General features: G+C 41.0%; 1 protein-coding gene across 1 annotated transcript in view; it reads right to left on the bottom strand.

The window, feature by feature from the left end:
- Positions 1 to 24,665, bottom strand: part of TLL2 (tolloid like 2) — a 1,535,386-nt gene that overhangs the window by 1,037,539 nt on the left and 473,182 nt on the right. Inside the window, exon 5 of the mRNA XM_069610570.1 lies at positions 18,491 to 18,596. Within this exon, the coding sequence (XP_069466671.1) occupies positions 18,491 to 18,596 (106 nt within the window). The remainder of the gene's footprint in view (positions 1 to 18,490; positions 18,597 to 24,665) is intronic.

Consider the following 24,665-nt stretch of genomic DNA (forward strand, 5'->3'; position numbering starts at 1 on the left):
TCCTATTGGGATATGGGGAGAGATAGTTCTGCAATATTGATGATGCACCTGTGTTGTTGAAAATGATTCAATAAAGTTAAATTGCAAAAAGTTGTATATAATAGAGCAAATAGACAAAGGCCCACTTTAATATGGCCGCCCTACACATTTGTTTGTCCTAGTTGTGAGGGCAAGGATAGGTTTTGGACACAGACTATTAAGTTGAACTTTTTGACTCAAACATTCTCCAGTTTCATTCAAATCCCACCTTAGCATAGGGCATGTTAGGCTTTTAACCATTATGACATTTCAGTTAATAAAAGTGTTTATTTTGAATTCTGAATCTGTTGTCTGTGTCCTCCTTCATGAGGCCTTCACAACACACACTAATACTCCTCCTCCCACACTCATACTCTCCTCTTCCCACACCACCTTCTGCATTTCTATTACTCCCACAACAGCACCCAGACACCCTCCTTCACATTGTACCATTCAATTCACATTCATTCCATACAATACACTACTCTGCTGTACTAAATTGTCACACAAGCACACACGCGCACATTACAGAACCACTGTCAATTCTAAGACAATAACTCTCCATATCCAAAAATCTCCACAAGCTGCTCCCTTCCCACTGTTGGTCTCTTGATCGTCGCCCACCTGTGACCTCACCCGAAAAACCCACATTTCCTCCTTCCTTCTTCCGCTCCTCTGTGTGGGATTGCCATGTATTAAAAATGGCATTCTAGAAAATGTATTGATCCTGTATGTGTTCTGTGCCCCTTCCCTGTGATTTAATTCGGTAGGTTTGTTGGGGAAGGAAAATCCCCCTCCCTGTGCTGCCTCCGGTGGTCTAGGGGACAGGTGATTTGTTGTGCAGATTTTTTGGTGGGCTCCGATGGCGGTGCAGCACTGGTCACTGTGCTGCGTATGTGCGTGGCCACAGCGGGCATGCCGTCCGCCCTTAGTGCTCTGCTGCTGTCGGGTCTCTGCGGGGCAGAGGAACCTCTACATGGCTTTTCTAATCCACTGTCTTTGTGGCTTCAGTCTTCTGTTTGATTTGATTACACAGAATTAATTGTTGGCACTATGTTGGGAGCTATTTTTTTGTTGTAGTTATTGTGGTTGGTTTACAAAATAAAAACCTTACACAACTAAATCCATGCAAACTCATCAGGCACATAAGAAAATATATAGATCACATTGATGTAATAAAACCTTTCAATACATTAAAACCAACCCAGAAAGAGTCCAGAAAGAACCAACGTTAATAATCCTTACAAAGTCTAAGAATGTACACATGTTATAAATAAGAATTCATAGTATAAAGAAAATGTATCCATGAGGGAGTCTAAATAAAAGAACATTTGTTGTATAATCAAGTAATCGGGAGCTACAAAATATGAAAAAAGGTGTTTAAAAATCTATACAATGCCAACCACAAAGCAATACTGTTGCCCTCCATTAGTCAGGCCCATGAGGAATCACTAGCCCTGTCAAACCGGCAATACACGAAGCAATTGAAATGAAGTTTTCTCAGATAACCAGTTGACTCACAATATAGTGTAAGATATTTCAGTGATTCTAAAAGGTCCAGCCTCTTACATAAACGACAAGCTCTTGCAGATTTTTCCAAACCCAATCTTGGGCCGATGCACTCCATGGTTGGCACTTAGGTCTATTTAAATCTGATGTACACTAATCTAGCTTGGCTACAAGGAGACAGATACATGTATCTGGACAAATTGTCCCTATTTCTCACAAATCGTGCAAATTCTTTTTACAAAGTATATTGACTCAATTGCTATTTTCCTCCAATCCATATCATACAACTTTTCTTTTGGTTTAAGGGGACTGGTAAGCAATTCTTTTAGGTTAGGTTTAGGTTTTATCTAAAATTATACTCGTCTTTAAATCAACGTCATAGAGGAAGCAAAATGATCCAGTGAACATAACAGCCTTTAAATCCATATAGAAGGAATCAACTGGGGGAAGCAAGTATTTTTGTGTAAGTACGTAGATGATTTCAAATGACTAGTGACTATAAGGAGATTAGGCCCATTTCGTGTTGCGTTTGAATAGAAAGAGAAAACCCAATGTTCGTTTCCAGACACCTTGAAGGGTGTTAAAATAGGGACCAATCTCAACCAGCAAGATATCTAGACCATAAACAATTGACAAAAAAAGTTTAATTTGCTAAAAATGCAACAGAGGTAATATTGACGATATAATATTGACAGCCTCCGGGCTGTTGTGCGCTTTACAAATGCAAATAAATAAATTGAGAACTTGCACATCCTAGCAAAAACTTGTTTGAATTGGGCAAGCAGTGGCTGCGTCTTTGCTTTAAGTCCTTCTCCGATGTCGTTAACCAGTACATTATTGGATACTGTATACCCCAAATAACGCAAGAGCAAGACTCTTTCCAAACAAGAACCACCCACGACCCAATGCATATGTTTTAGCATCCATTTGTTGGTATAAATAATGATCTTGGAATTTGAGCCATTGACTAAAACTTGTCATGATCTCTGCTTCCAAAAGGTCAGGGTTTTCCCAACTCCCTTGGAAGCAGATCCATAACCCAGGTTCCGAGTGCCAACCAGTCCCAATTGGGACCTTTTGGACCCAGTCCTGGCGCCAGTGGCACCACGCTCATAAGTATGCCCAGTCCCAGCGCTGGAAGCGCCGGGCTCATAATGCTTGGGTGGACTTACCTGCAGCAGACCATGCTGCTTACTTGCCTGCCAGTTGAGCCTCTGATCCTCTTCTGTTTGGAACTACTTTTCCTGTTGGGTGGGGCAGGAGCCACTCCCTAGATTCAGAACACTGGAACTCTTCTGGAAAGCAGGAACTCTTTTCTTACCTAGGCGTGGCTGTGGAAGGAGACACCTAAGCACTACAGGAGGCTATTTAAACCACACCCGATGGATGAATCTTGCTTTGCGTTATTCTGCATCCTCTGCAGCCGAACGCTCATCGTGTCTTCTGCATCTGATCCTGGGCCTAAGGAAAAAGGCTTACCATCCTGAATCCAGTCTTCAGCAACACCTATCAAGACAAGAAAGAACAGGTTAGCATTACGGTCTTCAGTGACAGCTCTTCACTTACCTGGTCCATCGGCTGTCACCAACGCCTCGCGCTGCATTACGGCATCTGAAAGACAAAGGTTTACCTACTCTTCGTGCGCTCCGGAGGTCTTCACACTGCATTCTGGCATCTGAAAGACAAAAGCTTACCAACTCTTCGCACGCTCCGGAGGCCTTCGGCGCTGCATCCCGCATCTGAAAGACAAAACAAGGTGCGTTTAAAGACATTGGGGAACTTTAATACTCACGTGCCATTACTCCTTTCCACATCTAACCCAGTGGGTATTCCGGCACCCTGCAGCCGCTCCGAACTTGTACCTGCAAAATAAAAAGACAGTTAGAGCGCATCGTGAAGCAGGCAACAAGCGCTTACTTACGTGCTTCCAGGCGCTTCTATTCATCACACGGGCTCCATCTTCAACTCACTTCAGCCCGTCATCCGCCATCGCCGGAACCCTGCAAAACAAGAAACATCATTACTAAAGACTTTAAAGACATTAGAATTACTCGAAACTTACCGTTCGTGCAGTAAACGACGGACAGCAGTCCTCTGAAGTCAAGAGGCCTGCTCCCCTTATCCAGTGAAGAAACTGGTTACAGCACCCTGCCCCGAGGCAGATGGAGAGCACGGCGTTCACTTACCTAAGACATCTTACCCTTCGAGGCAGACATACAGTGCACAGAGGTCGAGCCCAAAGAGCCAGCCGTGTGTTACACATCACCTTTGAAGATACGGTATACGCCCAGTCAAGACCGGCGCCTCTACGGGAATCAGGTGAGCGTTACAAAACTGTATGGTTAATGGCATAGTTGGAAAATAAGGCCAATTTTCTTTGTAGGCCCCAAAATCAAGCCAATTTAATTTCACTGACCCCAACTTTATTGGTTAATAGGTCTAGATAAATGTCCCGTCCGGGTGACTCTGATCCTGACTGCAGTGTCTTGATGTAAGAGGGATAACACTCTCCAAATGGTGGGTGGGATATTCCATTTTATAAGTTTTGCCAAAAGCATGTTGCAATTGACTCGGTCAAACGCGTTGGACATCTCCATTGATGCAATGTACACTGCCCCGATTAAATCTTTTTGACATCTGCCAAAATGTGAGACATAATTGAATAATTCAATGTAGTTCCAAGATGATGTCTAGAAATGATAAAGAATGCAAGTCCCTAAACAGTGAAGCAAAACATTTACAAAGAATATATCATTTAACTATCTCGATAAAATATATCATAAAAGCATTACAAAGTTATCAATCAAGCACAAATATAAAACAAGTACAAAACACAAAATCATGCAATTGTCATCATAAGGTTCACATATATCAAAATAGCTATCAACGCCAAAAAGGGGCCATCATATGTATCACTAAAACATAAATATCCTTTGTCACAAACTAAAGCCATAAACAGCAGATTTTAACCAGCATAAGGTACTCCTAGTCAGCGGCCAATCTCTAACAATAAATATCATGGATCCAGAACTCGATCAGTCTTGCGTCAAGCCCATTGGAGGACTTAGCAGTGCAATAATGTGCTAACAAGTAAATAGAACAGCAGCAAAGTAAAGCTTCAGACGTAGTCCTGACCATTCTTTCCATCAGGAGAAGTCTCGAGAACCTTTTTTGCTTAGACAGATAAAGAGTACAAAATGAATGTCTGTCTCTAGCTTGTCTTTAAAGAACGGGCAGGTGGCCCCCTACCTCGGGTTGCATTTGTTGCAAAGGTCTACAAGCGGGAGGGTACTAATTGCAATTTCATACACAGGACTCGAGAACTTGTGGCTTACATAATCAAGATACAGCTTGTACTCAGTATAGCACTTAACGCCCCAGAAACAAAGCAACACATGGGATTGGCTGCCAGTAGTCAGTTTGTAGGCTTCCCTAATGGCTGCCTTGCAATCACTATTCGAGCAACCAAAATTAATCCAGAAATAATCTAGCCCAATTTGTGCAATTTGCTTTTAACATGGGTGAACCCCTCATGGCTGCAGCAGCAAATCTCTTAACGGCTCCTTGTATCTGAACAAATAGGGAGAGGCCCAAATCCTTGCCCAATAATACAGAGGACTAGCCCTGCAGTAAGATGCTATACGTGTCATGCCATTCTTAAGAAACACTGGGAGGTTCAAGGTATTAGAAGATAGGCAGAGAATATTCTTCAAGGTCCTAGTTTCTAGGGTAGACAAAATCTGGCACACCTTATGACCCTATAACGCCGCTCCATGTGTGGCCGCCTGCCTGGCTTGAAATATGTAGGCCGGAAGAGAAACCTGCACTGCTCCATTGCCACACTCATTGGTAAATTTCGCCAGTGCCCCCGATGTACCTCTTCAAGGTAACCCCAGCTCTGGCCAACTTCTTGTCCCAGTTACAGTAATGCTCAGGCCTAGGTAATAGTACTCTTCAACTTGGTCAATGGCCCCGCTAAGCAATTCTAGGAACAGCAACGTCTTTTCCTTCCGCTTTCTGCCCCTAAAGATCAGCACTTTCGTTTGAGGTATTAATAATTAGTCCATTGGCATCACAATAATCAGAAAAGCCCATTCGTTGTTTTAAAGGCCTATCGGTGTAAGGGACAGAAGAACGCATGATATGATATATGGCATGGCATTTATAACGTGCCTGTACACAAGTGTTCCTAGGTGCGACAAAACAAAGAGGGGGAAAACAGAGGGAGGACAAAACAATGATCTTACTAGGTCTTGTGTCATTCAGATCGCGGAAGTGCAGGGAAGTGGAAGGAAAGAAGTGCAGCCAACGGGTGACTCATAAGTGCAGAGAGAAGGGACTGTAGGGTTACAGATACAGACCACAAGTGCTGGGGGGCCAAGAAGCAGTGTGAGGTGCAACTGGACAAGCAGGGATCTGGGCCCAAGTTCAGAGGGTGAACAGGTGACCAGTGCGTGGAGCAGAGGGATCATCAGCAGGGGAGAGGAAGACAGAAGGCGGACGCGAAGAGGAAGGTCTTGAGTTGCTTTCGGCATCAACTGGCAAACAATAGCACCAGGATTTTGTCCAGAACTGGAGCATCGGTCACTAGCATTCGGAGCTTTTCGATGACACCATTGATAAAAACACAAAATAACTTGGGGGTCCAGACACACCCTTGGCACACGCCCATCTTGATATCAAATGCAGAGGTGGTGCTGCCATCAATTCCCCATTTTACAACTGCCTCATTGCTGGTATAAAGACTCTGGATGGCTTTTAGTAAGGGGGGGGTGGAGGATATATAAAGACCTAGCAGCATTACCCATGAATGAACTCTAGGGACTGTATAGAACGCTGTTTGCAGATTGACAAATACAGAGTGGAGGCGCATTTTCCTTAGCTGAACATATTTCATGCTAATTAGGCTAAGCCGCAGACTTTGATCAATGGTAAATCCTTTGTGGAAGCCTGCCTGCAGATGGTTAAGGACACCCCTTTCCTCGGGCCATGCCTCAAGATGATGATTCATAGCCCTAGCAAATACTTTCCCACCAGGATCCAGTAGGTAAATGGGTCTGTAATATTCCCTCAAACCTTTTTAAAAAATTGGTACTATTTCAGCCTTAACCCAAGAAGACCGCACTATACCGTCTTGAGTTGAACAGCTTTGTCAGATACAGTATCCAAACCTCAGGTTCCTGGGCATAGAAATCAATAGGTATTCTGTCTTGCCCTGGTGCTTCACCCAATTTTCAGTCCCTAAGAGCGATACCAACTTCTGCGCAGGTAAATGATAGCGGGGTGAAACTGCTATTGTGGTCTATCTGATTGATACCTTCTCCCGGCCGGCCAATCATCGTGAATTCCCTTGTTTCACAATAGAATGCGAAGAAGTGATCTACCCAGGTCATATCAGTGATACAACCTTGGAGTAGGCCACCTCCTTGTGGCCCCCATGATAGACCAGAATTCATGAGAGTCGTTATTCTCGATAGTGGACAGCAAAGAGCCTTAAGCCTTCTCAGCCCAACCCACTTTCTTGTGCTTAATGAGGCAGCGATAATTCCTCCTAGCTTTATGTAAGGCATATCTACCATCCTCATGAGCTGCTTTAGTTCTCTCAATCAAACATTTGAGCTGACGACACTCTCCATCATACCTAGTGCCCTGCGTATGCCCAGAGATCGTCTTGTATGGTTTAGAAAAAAAGTATTCAAGTTAGCTAGTGAGTTGCTCATGCAAGGTTCTAATTCCCTGATGGTCATCCCTATCTGCATTAAATAACTCCCCTAAGTTCTTAAGAGTGCACTCGTAGGCCCTTGGTTTGACTTCATCCAAGTTCAAGCATGACCATTTTATGGAGTGCCTAGCAAGGCCTGAGATCGATCTAACACTTCCAAGTCCTGCGGCAGGCCTATAGGTTGATCTAATAAATACTTCAACTACCTCCATTACCAGTGAATGCTGGTCACTCTCTGGCCTTACTACAACTGAAAAATCCTTCATGGACGGCCCCCAGGCATCAAGATTGACTAAAATATAATTAATCCTGCTCGTGTGACCATTGCAATGAAATGTAATACCCGCCGGCATGTCCCCAGGAATCTAACATTGCATGCCCTTAGGTTAACCCCCACGATCAAACTAGCTACATCTTCTGCGTTCCTATACTGCCTTTTAGGTTTGCAAGAATCAAGTTCAGATATACCCTAGATGGTAAGGTCCTCGTCCAAGAATCTTTCCAGGATATCTACTACATTTACTGACCACATCTAAAATGGCCACCGGCCGGTAACTTGCGGGATTGGAGCGATCCCCTTTTGGTAAATGGGAATGGTAAATGATTGCCTCCATGTCGGAGGGACTTGAAGCTTTTCTAAGATTTCCCTGAACAACATGAATAAGATCTGCACCCGTAAAAGCAGGGTCATTTTTAATACTATAGGGAGAGAGACTATCCAGGCCTGGAAGGCTTTATCTTGCAAATGATTGATCGATTATCCTCCTTTGACCATGAAAGGTGGAAAACTATCAAGTAGTTCAAGTCCCAAAAAAATCTATCACATTCTTAGTGTTCCGCTTAGCAAACATTTTAGAATAAAAATGTAACCAGACACATTCTTTGATACAGCCAAGATCATTACAGGCCCTGTTCCTTAACACCTCATTGGTTAGCGCCCAAAATTTCAATGAGCTTGAATTCTATTTTTTTTTTAGTGTCTAGATATTCTGATTATCTTTTAAATATATATGAAATCTTAGATGCTTAACCCGATTTCTATATTTTTGGCAGAACTTTATGAGCGATATTGCTATATCTGGATCAAGGTTTGTCCGCCTTGTTAAAGATCTTAACTGTTTGCTCTTCTGCCTTTTAGCCATTACTATTCTCAGATCATAGGTATGTTTTGGTCTTAATGAGTTAGCCCAAAGACAATTTCCAGGCAAAGGGATAGTCTTGTTAATTTAAGCCAAGGAAAGGGTATCAAAGCCCTTGTCATAATATTGTCTATCAAACGGGATGTGTATTTCATCAGTTAATTTACTACATGCAAACTTATTCCATTTCACTATTTCTTATTAGGAGTCACAAAAGCCAAATTAGGAGCCATCTCATGGAAAGTCATCAGATAAAATATATGAAATTTGACCAATGAATAGTCACTGGATCCCACATTTTCAATAACCAAGTTAGAACAGCTAGAAAGAATGGGAGCAGATACAACAATGTGGTTGATCAATGAAGATTTAGAACCTCTTCTCCAGGTCTTTGTAGTCAAGGGCTCTAAAGGGCCTTCAGAAAGCACAAGATAGAAGTTCCAAAGGTCTTTAAATTCAAGCCATATGGACCCTCTTGCTTTTTTTTTTAGATAGAATAGTCAGGCAATTGGGACCTGTAACAATAGTAATGAAGAACTGTGCGTCAGCACAGGAGGAGTTATAATCACCTCTGATAATAACGTTATCAGAACAACCTTTGCCTAACCACTCCATTATAATATCATTTAGGGCACTTTGCATTGCACAAATGATATTTATCTGGGTCACAATACAAATTTATATTCAATAACTAGTAGACACCATCATCTGAGAATATTCCAACTGCGAATAGACGGTTGTTAGAAGATGAGATTTAAAAAAAACTGTCTCTTCATATTTAAATCTATCGCAGTAGCCATACCCTCGGAAGGACGACCGCACAAATCTCTCATTGCAGGTTTGTAGAATGTTTTGTAGCCTTCAATTACCAAAGGTTCCATTAGCATAGATTCTTGAAACGTCAGAATTTATCTAAACCCGAATCTGGGATTTCCACCCAGTCAATGTCGCTTGAGTTAACTAAATACAGTGCAGGCATCTTGGAAAAGATATGTAAGAGTGTATCACTTTGCCGATAACCAGTCATCCTCCCCTTCAGCTATTACCTGTGCAGTTCCCCAAAGCTCCTGCATCTCCCCCACTCTCTACATCTATACCAAACCCCTCTTCGACCTGCTTGACTCTCTCAACATCAAAAACACGCAGATGACACTCGGATCCTCATCCCCCTCTCTGGTGATCACCACCTGGACTCCAAAAAATCAACCCCATTTACGAAACCATCCAAGGCTGGATGGCCTCACATAGATTATGTCTCAATGAGAAAACAGAACTCCTCCTGGTCGGCAACCCATAACACCTTGCCAAACCTGGCCCGGAATACCAGCTCTTTACAATTGACAATCACCCTATCCATGTTTCCTCATGTGTCAAAACACTCAGCATCCATCTCGATGCCACACTCACACTATCCTGGCATATCAAAGCCATAGCCTCCTCGACTTCATATGTGACCAAATGTATTAATGCAAGTCGTCCCTTTTGGTCAACTGGCAACTGCCTGAACATTGCCAGGGCCATTATTGGTGCTAAATTAGACTTTTGCAATGACCTCCTGGGGGGTACATCAGAACAAAACCTGAATAAATTACAAACAATTCATAACGACACTCAAAGAGCTGCTTTGTGGCTAAACAAAACAACCACATCGCTGAAGCTAGGAGAGCAACACACTTGCTCCCATTTCGGGAACGGATCAAATTTAAGATCCTCACCATCGCTCACCACTACCTTCACAACGTAATTCAACTACTTGTTGGAGAGACTGTCAAAATCAGCCTTGGCAAAGCCTTCCAGAAGTGCCTATGTTAACCGCTTATGTACTCCTAGATTCATGTGGGCCTAAGCCAGAGGCTCTGTCTACGCGGCTACATTGAGGAACGCCCTCCACTCAACCCTCCCACCTGTTGTTCCGTAAGAGACTACAAACCTTCACATTTCATTAGCAGCACTGTTCTGTAACAGACCAAGCTATAACCAGCGCCTAGATGCCCTACGGTTAAGCACGCTATACAAATGAAAAAATAAATAAAATGGTGACCCTTAAAAATCAATTTGTTTTTCAAAGCTTTTGCAATATTTTCACAACCACGAGTTCCATAATGCGAATCATAATCTGTCAGGGCTAAACATTAGAAAGGTTTGAAATAAGGCCACCCGATTTGGCATTTTTGTGCAAAGTAGTGGCTAATCACGACCAGTTTTCTTGTTGGTCTAAAGCAGTGGCCGCTGGCCAGCTGTTGGTGACTGGTATGACGACCTCCAAAAAGTTCTGGTTTATCTTCAATGGTGGAATACATAAGTGGTTGTCCAAGCAGTCCACCTTGAAAGTAGTCAAAATTAGCAGAATTCTGCGAGGATGCTCAAAGCTAACTAAGTTGAACCCCTTGGCTCTAACGGAGTCACGCTGATCGCATACAAAAGTGCAAGTGAAAGTGGGTTGCCAATTTATCTAAACATGAATCCAGGGTTTCCACCCAGTCAATATCGCTTCTTGAGTTAACCAGATGCAGTAGAGGAATCTCAGAAAAGATATGTAAGAGTTTATCTCTATTTAGATCAACCTCTGCATTAATTTGAGTCAAACCTGTCACTATCATCATAGCTCGATAATCAATGATTCTCGCTTAGGTTTCCGGACTCAGGTGGATTAACAGAAAAGCGATGTTGTGTTGGAGTCAGGACACCCTTAGAAGTTAGCCCACCTTCGCATAAGCATAGAACTGCAGAAGACACATGGGGTTGTAAAGCAGGAATAGGCGGTGGAGCAAAAGTGGAAAGGGTTGAAGATGGCGGTAATTGGAGATCTTTAGAAGCTGGACCTAAAGAAGCAATTCTTATTTCTACTTCCCCATGGGGCATCAGAAATGTAGTAATCATCTTTTATTGCCCAGAACATGACCACTTTTTTTCCCTTTTCCATTTAGCTTTAGTAGAGGGGTGCCTTAACGGAGAACAAACCTCTGAGTTTTCCTCAGTAGAGACACCAGTAGGTTGAGTATTCAAATCAATAATTTATTCCACGACCGGCAAGGAGCATACACATTTTCGAGACTATTCCGTCTTATTATTGTGGATGTGCGAAGTGTTTTTTTAAATTTTTGTAGTTTTTGCGAGAAGTCATCATTTCTTTCACCCACTTCGTCGCATACGAATTGCCTCCTGGTTCACCTGTCGAGTGGACATCTCCCCCCTTAATAATGGGGATAATATCCTCTTCTCTGGGGATGGAAACAAGACTAGTGTTGGACTAAATCTAGGTTGACAGCCTAGAAGACGGGACGAACTATTAGGATCGTCCTCCACCAGGGAGATCGAGAGCCTCTGTATTGTTGTAGTCTCCCTCTCTTCCGGAGTGGTAAAATGCTGATTGCTTTGAGCAACAGATAAATTACTTCATCAATCAGCTGTAATTTGGATGCATTTTCCTGCACAATATCTTTGATGTTTTCATTCAGTCTGAGAAAATATTCCATGGTATTTACTGATTTTATCTAATAAATAGAGAATTAAATTTAACCGAATGGAAAATACAGAAATAAATATATGTGCGGGTGGAGTAAGGGGTTAAATCTGGCAGAGAGGGGGTTGAGGTGGGGTACTAAACACGGCGAAACAGGGGGGTTGGGAGGGACCCCTATCCAAAAAAGAAAAAATAAATCAGTCTTTTTTTCGCTATTTTGGGCTTGTTAAGATTTCATTCTCTATTTTTGGGTTCAATAAAATCACATAGATCCATGTGAGCTATTTCCAATTCAGAACAGTTTCTGAAGATCGGAAAATCAGGACTAATACCCCCTTTGCTCCAAACCCAGATTTGAAAAGTAGGTTAGCACTACTGACATTTTGTTGGTAGCAGAAATAACTGTCGACTTTCCCAAACCCCTCTTAAGCATCTGCTTTAGTATCCAGAAATACATTAAATGTCATTAAGACCAACATTTTGGGAGAGAACCTGCAACACAACCAGTGACCAACTGAGGAAAAGTTCAAGAATAAGACTTTTCTTTTTTTTTTTTTTAAACAGGACAGGGAGAGTTGACCACAATATAAAGTGTCAAAACGAAAAGCAAGTTGCTTTGTGCATGTTTTACATCTCGCTGGTCTGCATTGTTTTAAATGTAAGTTACTAGTCAGTGCTCCATGATTGATACGTACAGTAATATACCGAAATGAGTTTGTAGAGTATATAATGTTCATTAAGAAAAAAATGAAGCAGCTTTTGAAATATTAGAATCCTTTACTATGTAACAGTGTGTATTGTTACTGTGCATCGGAATATATGCATGCACTTTTATAAACAGGATGGCCTTTCATTTTAAAATTCTGACTTTTTCATTGCTTGGAGTTTGACATTTAACTACATAATCAGACCACGTTCTGACATAAAATTAAGTAACATCTTAAAATCATATATATCAAATAGGTGTTTCAATAACCCAGCACCACAAGTGTACAAGGCGAGCCCACAAGCGAGGATATGAGGCATTTCAACAAATCAAGATCAGATTTGTATTAAGATATTTCAATAACCAAGTATGCTGTAAATCACTAAGGGATAAGCAGTTACATCAAAAAAACTCTAGGGGCAAGGTGGGAGACATAGAAGATGACCTACACAGCAACCTCTTAATGGGGTTCCAGAACCATGGTACTTTCTTCAAGGGGATGTGGGCATTACAATAATGTTCATCTCCACATCATAAGAGGATCCCAACCTCTTTTTAAAAGGATTGGGGGTGTCAGAACCATGCACCCTTATCTTTGTTGCAATTTCTGGGAGGTATGCCCACAAAGACGCATTGCAATGTGAGACTTCTAAGCGCTATAATTCAACCAAAATAGAGCATCTGAGACAGTTTCAAAGTTTGCGAGGCACATTTTAATATACACATACAATACACTTGAGCGAACTTCTGGTATTTCATGGAGACTGGAGAACTGAAGTACCTGAATGGTTCACCATGTCACTTTTTATACAAACAGCCTGCATCAACATAGTCCATTTGTTATTAATTTGTAGCAGATAATAACACAAATATGTTTAAACCACACACACAAAATAATTCACCCTACCTTTATCTAATCTCAAGAGGGTAAAACAAACTGTGCATTCGGCACATGTTCTTGCTATGTCAAGAGTTTTTACTTTGCTTATGGCTCAATTGAGTACTTCCGTTCATGGTCGGTGACTTATGTTTGAGGTCCTTAAACACTAACCCACCTGCCCTTCGTCCCAACATTGGTAATTCTATTTGAGCAACCTTCCAAAGATACCTTTTACGCTTCTGCTAAGAATGGAAAGGCTAAACACTATGATTCAGTGTGTGATTAACCTCTGCTTAGTGCGGTCAGCCTTTGCATAGCATTTAACCAAGAGAATGAAACTGTATTGAAGCAGGTTTTTCTTCCTCCGCTAAATGGGAGGACCTGATTTTAATCTTATTTAACCTAAGTTTTTCCATAAGGCCAAGAGACGTTTAACATACATTCTACATGGATCCAGTCTTTTCTTGTAATAATACTTTCTTGCAATGACTAACGGAAAAAAGCCACAAATACATTTCTATTTTGATTCGTCTGGTGAATTTGACAAATGCAACCCTTTGAAAATGGTTTAGCTTAGGCTAAGCAAATGTGCATATTATTATTAATGTTGGTACTCTTGTTCAGAGAGGAATTTCCATAGCATTTCAGTGCTGGACTGCCCATGTGGGCAGGACAAAGACTGATATGCAAATGGATATTTCCCATCTGTTAAAGGTACAGAGAGCAAAAGGTGTGTGCTTCAAACTCTCATCTCGGAACAGGTTATCATGCCATGTACTTTCTGGAGAGGAGTGCCTGCTACCTTTTTTGAAATATTATTATTATAGTCTAACAAATGCACAACCCCAGAAAACAAGCCCCTAATATCAGCCAACTCAGGGGCTCTGCTGTCCTCATCATTTCAGGAGTACCCTTATCTACGTAGTCAACTGAATGAGTTACTGGAACTGCAGAATAGAGGCTGTAGCAAGAGAGTTTCTGTGACTATTTGGGAGTGACATTTCAAGCCAAGACAATGTAAAATCGTCTGATCAACTGAATGAAAGTGAGCTCACATTCAGACAGCGGTTGGGTGCTATACACACACTAAATAACCAAACAGGACACTGACTCCGATTTACCGTTCTTGGGGTTTACTCAGAATAGTCACAATTCGCTGGGTAGTACGGCACCGAAATCTGGGGACATGATCTCACCCCCCATCTCTAATGGCGATAGAAAATACATGTATTAAATAAAACTTCCCACCTGAACACCTATTTCGATACTGCTAGAAACTGCTTTTAGAGCCCTTATTCGTTACTCTCTCTCGAGACTCCTTTTCTTTTGGCTGCACCTAAACATCTTGGTTCAGCTGACTTTATATAACAAGGTGTTCAGAGATGTGGTAGAATCACTGAACAGTCAATCCCGGAAACCATTCAGACAACTCCACACTATACTGCAAGGCATAGAGATATTGCATCTTCTCACTGAAAATGTGCCTACTATGAAAGAGGGCAATTAAAACCAAAATCGAGGCTTTGTTCTTTTAAACCCTGATTTTTTTATCTACCAATCTGTCTTCCAGGCTATTTTATAGTTATAGCCTAACCTGGTCACTGAACTTTATCTTAAAAGCATGTTCCCGAGCTCAAAAATCTCATTTTGCGCTATGGCAATTGATCCAAAATGCACTTTCAGCAAAACTGCCCAGTATACTTTAACCTAAGTGGGAAATTGCTACATCCCATCTTCCTCAAATGTTGAACACGCTCAATTTTAGATGCCTATGCAAATCAACACCTACAAGGATGTTGCCTTTGCAGTTTTTAGCTTTATGCATAGGGTTTTTTGTATATAAAAAGAAACTGTATGAACTAATGGGACATCTCTTTATGAATTACACACATGCAACAAGATTTAATCTCTAACATTCTTTTACTGCAATAATTTGCACATCATTTACATTTTATGCACTGCACTTTCCCATGAAAGATTTTCATTTTTGTTTTAGCATTAATTAGAGATGTGGTAGAATCACTGATCAGTTAATCCTGGAAACCATTCAGACAACTCCACGCTATAATGCAAGGCATAGAGATGTTGCATCTTCTCACTGAAAATGTGCCTACTATGAAAGAGTGCAAGAGGGCAATTAAAACCAAACTCGAGGCTTTGTTCTTTTAAACTGTTTATGGATTGCTCTTTTGCACAAATATCTTGTTTTCACATATGTTATGCATGTAGTGTACTTTTATGGGCTTTGCCCAAAATTAAGTTTGACTAACCGACTATTGTATATGCATATAATAGATGGCAGCCTGCAAAATCTGTAAACAAAACTTGAAACAATTTTTCTGTAAAACATTAGGTGCTGCAAATTAGCTTTTTTTTAAACCCAAACGGATTATTCATTGATTATATCGACCATCAAATGGAAGATCTTTTACATTAGAGTAAGTAAGAGGTCAGGTATTAAAGGGGATGACAGTGTGTGGCCATGTATTATAAGAAACACAAAAGCCCCTACCATTCACCTGGTGCCAGTCATCTCATAGTTACTCAATCTTATTTAAAAAAAACTCAAGTGTTGCCCTAATTTCTCCATTTGGTCATATAACTCCTCTTTGACTTGCAATTTCCTTCTAACGCACAGTGTTATATGGACCATATCATATAATTAAAGTCATGCATTTCTGTAAAACTTGGGCACACAGGCTATTCAGAGCAAACTGGCTTGGTGGGGTCGTTGATTAGAGACTGACAACTCTAAATACGTGCAATATTTTATTGCAACATGTGAAAGCATCATGAAGTAGACAGAGACAACTGAATTTAAAGTGTTGGTTATAAACTTTTATTAACAGAAGAGGTTGCAAAAAGGCCTATCTTGTCCTATGCTAAGGTGGGATTTCCCTACCTAAATAAACTAAGGATAGTCTGCATCAGGAAGTCCAAAGTAAGTTTGTCTGTGTCCAAAACCGATTTTGTCTCGGGGGGATAGCTCAGCAGCGACGTTCTCGCCTTGGAAGCAAGATGACACTGAGCAACACAGGTTCGATCCCTGGGTCCGCGCTTCGAAACCTTTGGGTATTAAGCGCGTTATAAATAAACTATCACATCATATCATATACTTACCCTCACATCTGTTAGTATACAATGTGTGAGAAGTGTTCAAATAAAGGTTCAGAGCTTCTTCCAGGTCTTAGTTTGCAAAGGTTTTACCTTACCCAAAGTTCAAATAGCTCACAATGCAAAGGGGATCCCTTCCCCAAGTTTTCAAGCCTTTCACACCACAGTTCTTTGTAATACTTTCCAGTTTTTCAGGTTTGGCTATCTTTCACCAAGTTCACAAAGTACAGTTCCTTTATTTCAGTGCTCAACTTTCATTTATATTCAATCACAAAGCTACCTTGCAGGTATTTTAAGCGGCTTTATCATAGGTAGATGTCCACGGTCTAGGTGCAGTTGTTGGACCACACAGTCCACCAATTACAGGGCACGCAATCGAGACACCAGTCTTCCTTTTATGGACATTGCCATTGTTTCAGCTCTACAGTGGTGCCCCAATGTATTCTTAGATCGCATCCTCATTATGCTTTATCATTACTTGCTTTGACACTATTCACTTGTTGCACTTTCACATATTCCTATGGCTCTTGCCAATGCTCGTTTTCTTAAATTGCACAGTTCCTTAGCAGCATAAAATATCACAAAACTGCTTTCAGTAAGCTCAGTATTGAACAGTACTTGCTTTTCATTCGTTCCAATATTCAAAAGTGCTTGCTTTCCTACTTTCATTCAGGCTTTCTTACCATCATTCAAATTGGTATGCAAAAGTGTTTCTTGCTTTCATTCAAATCGGTAATCAAAAGGACTTCTTTCCTTTCGGATTAGCTTTCATTAAAGTTTGTACCAGTGTAACATGCTTGCGTACCACCTGGTGTCCTCCCTTTCTAGACTGACTCATTGGTCGGTGCTTAATGTGCTCCAGCGAGGCTTCCGGCCGCCATAAGCTCTCTCTGGTGTTGCGTCTCACTGTCTCCACAGCAGCTCTCTGTGGCTTCGCTCCCGCTACAGATGCGTCTCTAGCATCTTGCTCCTCACAATGAAACTTCACCTGGTCACGCCGGTTCCAGTTCCGTCGTCTGCCGCAGACCTCCAGCTTCTTTCAGTCTTGCTTCCCACTGCATACACTCTGCATCTTGCTGCGGCTCTCAAGCAGTCTGCCACGCCGCTTTCCCAGAGAGGTCTGCACTCCTCCAGCAGTCGTAGACTGCTTCCACAGCAGACTCAATTTTCACTGCTCTTGCTGCTTTTAAACTTTCCGCCAGGCTGATTGGTTTGAAAACGACTAGACCGTTCATTGCCGATTTGGAAGTTCTGCATTGCTCATGCGTGCCTTCTCCTCGTCCCAGTACATAAGTGGTGCCTATTAGGAAATAATTCAAAGGAAAAGTAGGGAAGGGACTGAGAATAGCCTATAAAGGCTTGGGGGACAATGGCCACATGGTGAAAGGGAAATGGGGATACCATGTCTCACCCAAGGGTACCTCATCTCATCACCCGCTCCCCCCCCCCCCCAACACCAAGTCTACTCCACCAAAGGAGTCCTTCCTTGCATATCCAACCCCAGGGTCAGAATCCAATAGTGATAGCCTTTTGATGGTCACCTGGGAGGAGGATATATTGGCAACAGAAGTGAGGACGCACTCAGATTCTTAACAAATATCTAGAGTGTAAAGCAACTATTAAGTAAAGATGACTAGTACAGAGCTATATGAAAGTCACAAGGCAATTAAGTAAACCTTAATAACAAATCTCAAAAATGATTGTGCACAAAATGTATAGAACTTTCAAAAGTGATACTATAAAGTTGCACTGTGAATGAATAGCAATACAGTATATGATATGATCTGAATGCCTCAAACTATTGACAGGGGTACACAGGAGTAAATAATGATTAAACATTTGGAAGAAAATCCTTAATCAACTTCATATTATACCATAGATGGAAAAGCATGGTCATTAACAGCACATTAAAGAACTTGAGACAACCTTAGTTTCCAACCTTGAGAAGGTGTTCCGAGCATAATGCATGATACTGTCAAAATCATAAGTCTCTCCCAAAGAATTGACTTCACCAGGTTCCATTTTTAAGAAGTTGTATTCTTGACCTGTGGTGAACAGTTAAAGAAAACCAAGTTCTTGAAAACGTAAAATAGCAGGGTTTATTTAAACACAATTTATCATTGTTATGACAGACAAACATAAAAGTCATAAAACAATAATGTTCACTATGCAGAAGCTCATGTATACCATGGAAAGAAAAGGAACGACGAAAGAAGATAAAAGGAAGACAAGTAAATCACATCCCCACTGGGCCATGGATCAATCCTGCACAATTTCTAGAATGAATTTCATCTACCATCATAGTTTTCTGTCCAAATAAGGGGTGGGCCCCTGTAACTTGTGACAATGGTGGGTCTGAATAGCCTGGTACCTCACCCCAACTCCCGGCTAACCACTGTATTAGCTTACTGTGAAGTACAGCCCTCCTCACAATACATGTGAATTATTAAAATGATTTGCATAGGACTAGTGCTCCGTCGGTTCCTTCCTGTTGGCGGTGCAGGACATCTTTATTTAACATAATTGTTTAACAGTTCACAAACATTATGGGGGTATGTGTTAACACAGACACTTCTCACTTAAATTCTTATCCAGTAAATAAGTTTTAGCATAGGAACAGTTCCTTATAAAGTAATGATAAGGGTTGGAGAGAGAAGAAAAAGGAGGAGAAACGCAGGATACATTCTCAGCAAAGAGCGGCATTCCATTTCCTGAGTAGAAGTAGAGATAGGTCAAGATCCTTTGAGGTGGTACAAATCACTAGTGGTGCCTTCACTTTGAGTGATTAGGTCACAGAGACACACCATGCTTCACAAATGAAGAGAAGTTATCAGGGTTAGTTGCCTACCCCCTTACATTGGGACAGCTTGACAGAAATAGGTCTTGCGATCCTTATGTAATTTCAAATAGTGATGTGCCAATTTAAGCACAAATCATCTCTATTTATACCAGAATCTGAGGCAGGCTTAAGCCGAGGCACTGGGAGCATTGCCTTTTAGGTTGAAAGAAGGTGATAAGTTTTAGGATCTCCACCCTTAGATATTCACATCACCTGAATGCCATTCACATACATTTGGAAGGGCATCCTGTGATGGCCAATAAGGGTGGCCAGAGCATGTGTGCTCATAAGCTCTCTGAAAATATCTAGGGGAAAAGTATACCTTTGTGGTACTCCCCAAATTTGTGGGAGAGCAGTAAGAAATAGCCTAGGAAGATTGGCTCCTTCAAAAAGGGAATGCCCAGAAAAACGTTTTAATTTCATTTGACTTAATCAACAATTAAGGTTACATTGATTTAATATGTATGCATGTCAACTAGTCATGCACCATTATTTATTAAGAACAGTTACATGGCACAATGGTTGCCTTCCTTTAAGGCAACAGAGCAATCACTGGAATACAGTTTTCAAATGTCACACTGCATTTTCATATCCTTATTTTACAACGCAAATCTTTAGGTCTTTAGGAAATCGGTTGTGCAGAAAGAACATGGAGAGCAGTGTGGCAGATAGAGCAACAGGAGTCCCAATGGAGTAAGTGAGAGCCTGTAGGGATAAACACAAAACCCGGGTGAGACGAGAAGGAACAATTAGGACCAGGAGCAGGAGCTAGAAAGATGCTCGTGTGCGAGTCGGAGAGAACAGTGTAGCCCAAGGAGTAAAGATGCCTAAGAAGTCCAAGAGTAGGAGACATGAAGGACCTTGGAGAACCAGGAAAGTAAAATAAACCAGCTGCTTACTTAAAACTTTAAATGTTGGCAAACTAAGTATTTCCATATACCAGGAAAAACTGTTTGTGGACTACACAGGCTACATACTGATATTCCCTGATAGGGAACAGGAGCTGGGACAAGAATAAACCACTGTTTGCTAGTTCCGAATATTATTAAATGAATTTGAAATGTAAACTTTTTTACTGTCTGTATCAAACCTTCAGTATTGTAGTCCCTGAAAAACACTATTAACCAAAATTAACGTAAATATTGTTTGTGTAAACAATTGTTTGAGAATGTGTCACCATGACAGAAAAGAGAAGAGCAAATCAGACAATTTGGTGAGTTGGCTTAAAACTAAGTGAGGTTCAAGTTACAAAACAAGAGGATAAATTCATTAAACATTAATCTGAGACAAACATCAATTCAATAGACATAATTCTATAATCAGGTTAATATATCCACGTTATCAGCTCTTTGGGCATTGATCTTGGGTGTTAATTCATCAACTCATTAGAAAGTAGTCCTGGTCAGTGTGTACAATGTTTCGGCATTCAAACATTATCACCTTCATCAGGACTTAAAGTGTGGTGCTGGTCACATCAGTGGTATTAATCCAAACTGAAGATTAAGTAGATTACTATCTTGCTAGAGAGTGGAATCGACAGGCTAATATCATGCCATCAGCTAAATTACAGACCAAACATAATAAACAATTACTAAGGGACTAAACTAATTCGACTTTAAGCAATAGAACATTTTTTTTGTTACTAAAAAAGTTACCCACTCCCATGCTAGTTACCTGTAGATTATTTCATTCAGGATAAGGTGCGAAAATATATAATTACGCCACCTGTAGATTGTAAAACATAGGAAGAATAATAAATACCTTTAACGGCACTACACCACTTGAAATTTGGAAATCTAGAGAAAAGGCTCACCCCTCTCTACTATAGCATATGTGCTGCTCAACAGGATTAAAAACAAAGGAACTAATGAAATAATCAATTGGACGGGGATCAATGTTAGAGTGATGGACACTGAAGAAATAAAATAAGTCACTTCTGTAAGGTAATTTTGGCGAAATACAATTACCAAATAATGGTATTCCCCTGCCGCGGCTTTCCATTCCAACCAAACGTATGTGCAGGCCAAATAACAGGGATTATATAGCATCAGTGAAGAGGTAGCCATTTTGAAAAGGGATGGGATGATTGCTCAATGGAGTGACAAACGTCTAGGTCTCTGATTTTCTATTGTGTGAAACGGCAGCCATATTAAAACAGAACAATAGGTCTCAAGAGAATGATGTTTGAGCGAAAAAAAAAGAGGATTTAATGTGTTTATATTGCTTTTTATCTGCCATCAATGACTTGGGTGTTAATTCCTGCTTATCCTGTAAACCCGTGTTAAAATGTTTAAGAGCGAACAGCTAATAAAATCATCGAGGCCAGAGCTATGAGAATTAAGTAGTGGGCTAGGGGGAAGTTACCCCCTTTGGGACTAGGAAGGTAAGCCTGCTGCGCAAAACACTCTGGAGGGGACAGAGCAAACGGGATCACACAGGGATGCCCCCCTACTTAAGATCAGAGAGTAAGCAGAAACCAAAGACGGGGTGAACCAGAGCTCAAGGGCCTGCAAAGTCACATTACTGACTTGAAAAAATAACTACTTGCTTTGAACAAGGCTTTGGTAGTAGGGGCCAGGAGACCGCTTTTCCATAGGAAGCCAAGGAACTTTGATTTTGAACTGTACAAATAGGCCAGGGCTTGAAACTCCAACGAGAAACCCAGACACTTTTTGACTTTCTCTTCAACTGAGTGAGCAAGCAAAAGCTTGAGAGACAGTTTTGTGTATGGGGTCCAGCACCAACCAGCACAAAGCCAAGAAAGGAGAGTAGGAATCATTCTGTAGGCTAAGTTTTGAGTTCCTTTATTCGTGATTGAGCCAGTTAGCAGGATAGCATAAGGTTGGACAGAGGACAAGGTTTACTTTTGTAAAACATCCTGACAAGCACCCTTTTGTTCTTTTTTTAGAATAGGGAACCTTCGTCGTAACAGTAGGGCTTGGAGAGGGATTTTCTTTACTTTATAAGGTAAAACACTTTGAACCATGTCCAGTTGTCCATCGCCAAGGACTGACCTACCCACAGCCAGTGGATACAAAATTGTTCAAAGCGAGTGTGTGTACCATCAATTACATTTCATGGTGTATCTGGAGACATGCGTTATATGATCCACCATCTAAATTCATCAGGTTTATGTTTGAAGTTCACGGAGTGTTGGGCAGGTGGAGCACCAATCTTCTGATATTTAATTCTGGATTTATGTTCAAGAATGTATGATTTTACTGGTTAATGTGTTTGACCAATATATCCAAGTTTACATGGGCAGTCTATGAAACAGATTGCTCCTTTTGTCCTGCAGGTAGTAAATTGGCATAGTTGTTATTCTGTGGTGCCAAAAGTGAATCTCTTAATGTAAAAAGTGGTGGAGCATGCAGCACAGATACTACATAGGTAGTTCCCCAGAAGGGGCATATTGGCAATGGAGCTGTGACTGCGGTAATAGTTCAATATACGTACAATTCATTTACATGTCCCTTACGTTTTTACCTCTTTTCAAAGTAAAGTTAGGTATTTCCAGCTCTGGGAGACTTGAATTAAAAAAAACATGTTAGTGAACAATCTGATAGATTTTATTAGTATGCTTCTTGAACGTGGTCAGGCAAACAATGTTTGGTGCCGATTTGCTGGCATTAGCTGGTGGGTTGCGGAAAAGGTCGCTGTACATATAGTTTACTTTTTTATGACAACTTTTAACTAACTTGTGTGGATAGCCCGGGTGGTAAGAGGTGATCTAGCTCAAGATCAAACCAATTGTTCTCATTGATTGACTAACAGTTCCTCCTAATTCTAGTATTCTGACCCAATGGTACATCATCGCAGAGGACACAGGAATGAAAACTGGTCTACTGCAGCAACATATTCCTCTCTGTGGGTTTTCTAAATAGTCACATGGAAAATATTTTGTTATGTTGGGTAATGCAAAGTTCTAAGAAATCTATCCTATTTTTATCTGCAGTCATAGTGATCTGAATTTTGGAGTTAAAGCCATTTAACCGTGTGTGAAAATTTGTTAAGGTGCTGTATTCACCTCTCCAAATCACTATTATGTCAATGATGTCTCTCTTCTACAACAAGTGGTTTTCCAGAAATGGGTAAGTAGTAGAAAAATATATTTGTCCTCAAGGGCCGCCACAAACAATATGGCCATGCTTGGAGCATTTACATTTCAAATAAATGTAATGGTCTAGGGAGCTAGCAATCTTTAATTGCGCTACATACTAGGAAACGGCAAATAGTTTCTCCCAATTTGCTTCTGGGAATTGGACTCTTAACTAAAGCACTGCTAGCTGAATACAGACGGGATCTACTCCTCAAAATGTGTGCAAGAGACACTCTACTAAAACACTGGATGGTAATTAGAGTTGACGAATACTGTACAGGCAGTATCTGCTAAACAGTCTTCACTAAAATATTGGTTCTATGATACAACAGCCCCTGATTGCCGGTTGCACTGCACGGTGGGCATACCACAAACTATTTGCAAGTCCAACGTTTGTTGAAAACCTTGCTTTTCTAGTGCCTATGTCACCTAGCATGCCCATCTAGTCTTCGTGCCAAGATGCCTTCGGGTGAATATGTGCAGTACAAGTGTAATTAACATAACATAACTCCTCAAACAGATGCAAAAGTCAAGTTTTTACTGAGACAATACAGAGTCTTCTAAAACATTCAGACAAATGCCATTGAAAACCTGCCAAGACCAATCAAAGCTCTAAAATTGATAATGAATGATGACAGCAGTGAAACTCCTCCCTGCATCTTTTCATATCAGAAAGAGCACTGGTGTATGAAATTTCAGCACTAGTGATAATGCCATCATTACTCGTTTGAACTGAGGACCACTGCGCGAAAGCAATGACAATGCAAGAAAGCAAGACACTAAGGAAGGCTTTCTCATAAGAAACGTGTTGCAATAGTAGAGACCCAGCATCCATTCCTGTGAATTCCAAAGGGAAAGTCCATACATGAAGAGTATTCCACTCTTGTCAGCTTATTATGTTCCTGAAACAACCACTATACATAAACAAGTTTGCTAATTTCAGAAATACAAGGAGAGGGTCACAGAACTTCCTACTTTGATTATGTTCTTTCGGCTACAATTAATAGGGCCACATTGCTTTTTGGGAGAGGGGTTCAAAGTTAAAAAGCACCCCTGTTTTGGGAGTGTGTGAGCTTTCTAAGATTCATTTACCGATTGTAGAAAGAGTAAAACTTAAAAGGTTTACGTGCAGGCATGCATTCGAGTGGTCTCTACAAAGACAACATGAAGTCCAAA

This window comes from Ambystoma mexicanum, chromosome 8 (assembly GCF_040938575.1).
Source record: "Ambystoma mexicanum isolate Mex_15411 chromosome 8, UKY_AmexF1_1, whole genome shotgun sequence".
NCBI lineage: Eukaryota > Metazoa > Chordata > Amphibia > Caudata > Ambystomatidae > Ambystoma > Ambystoma mexicanum.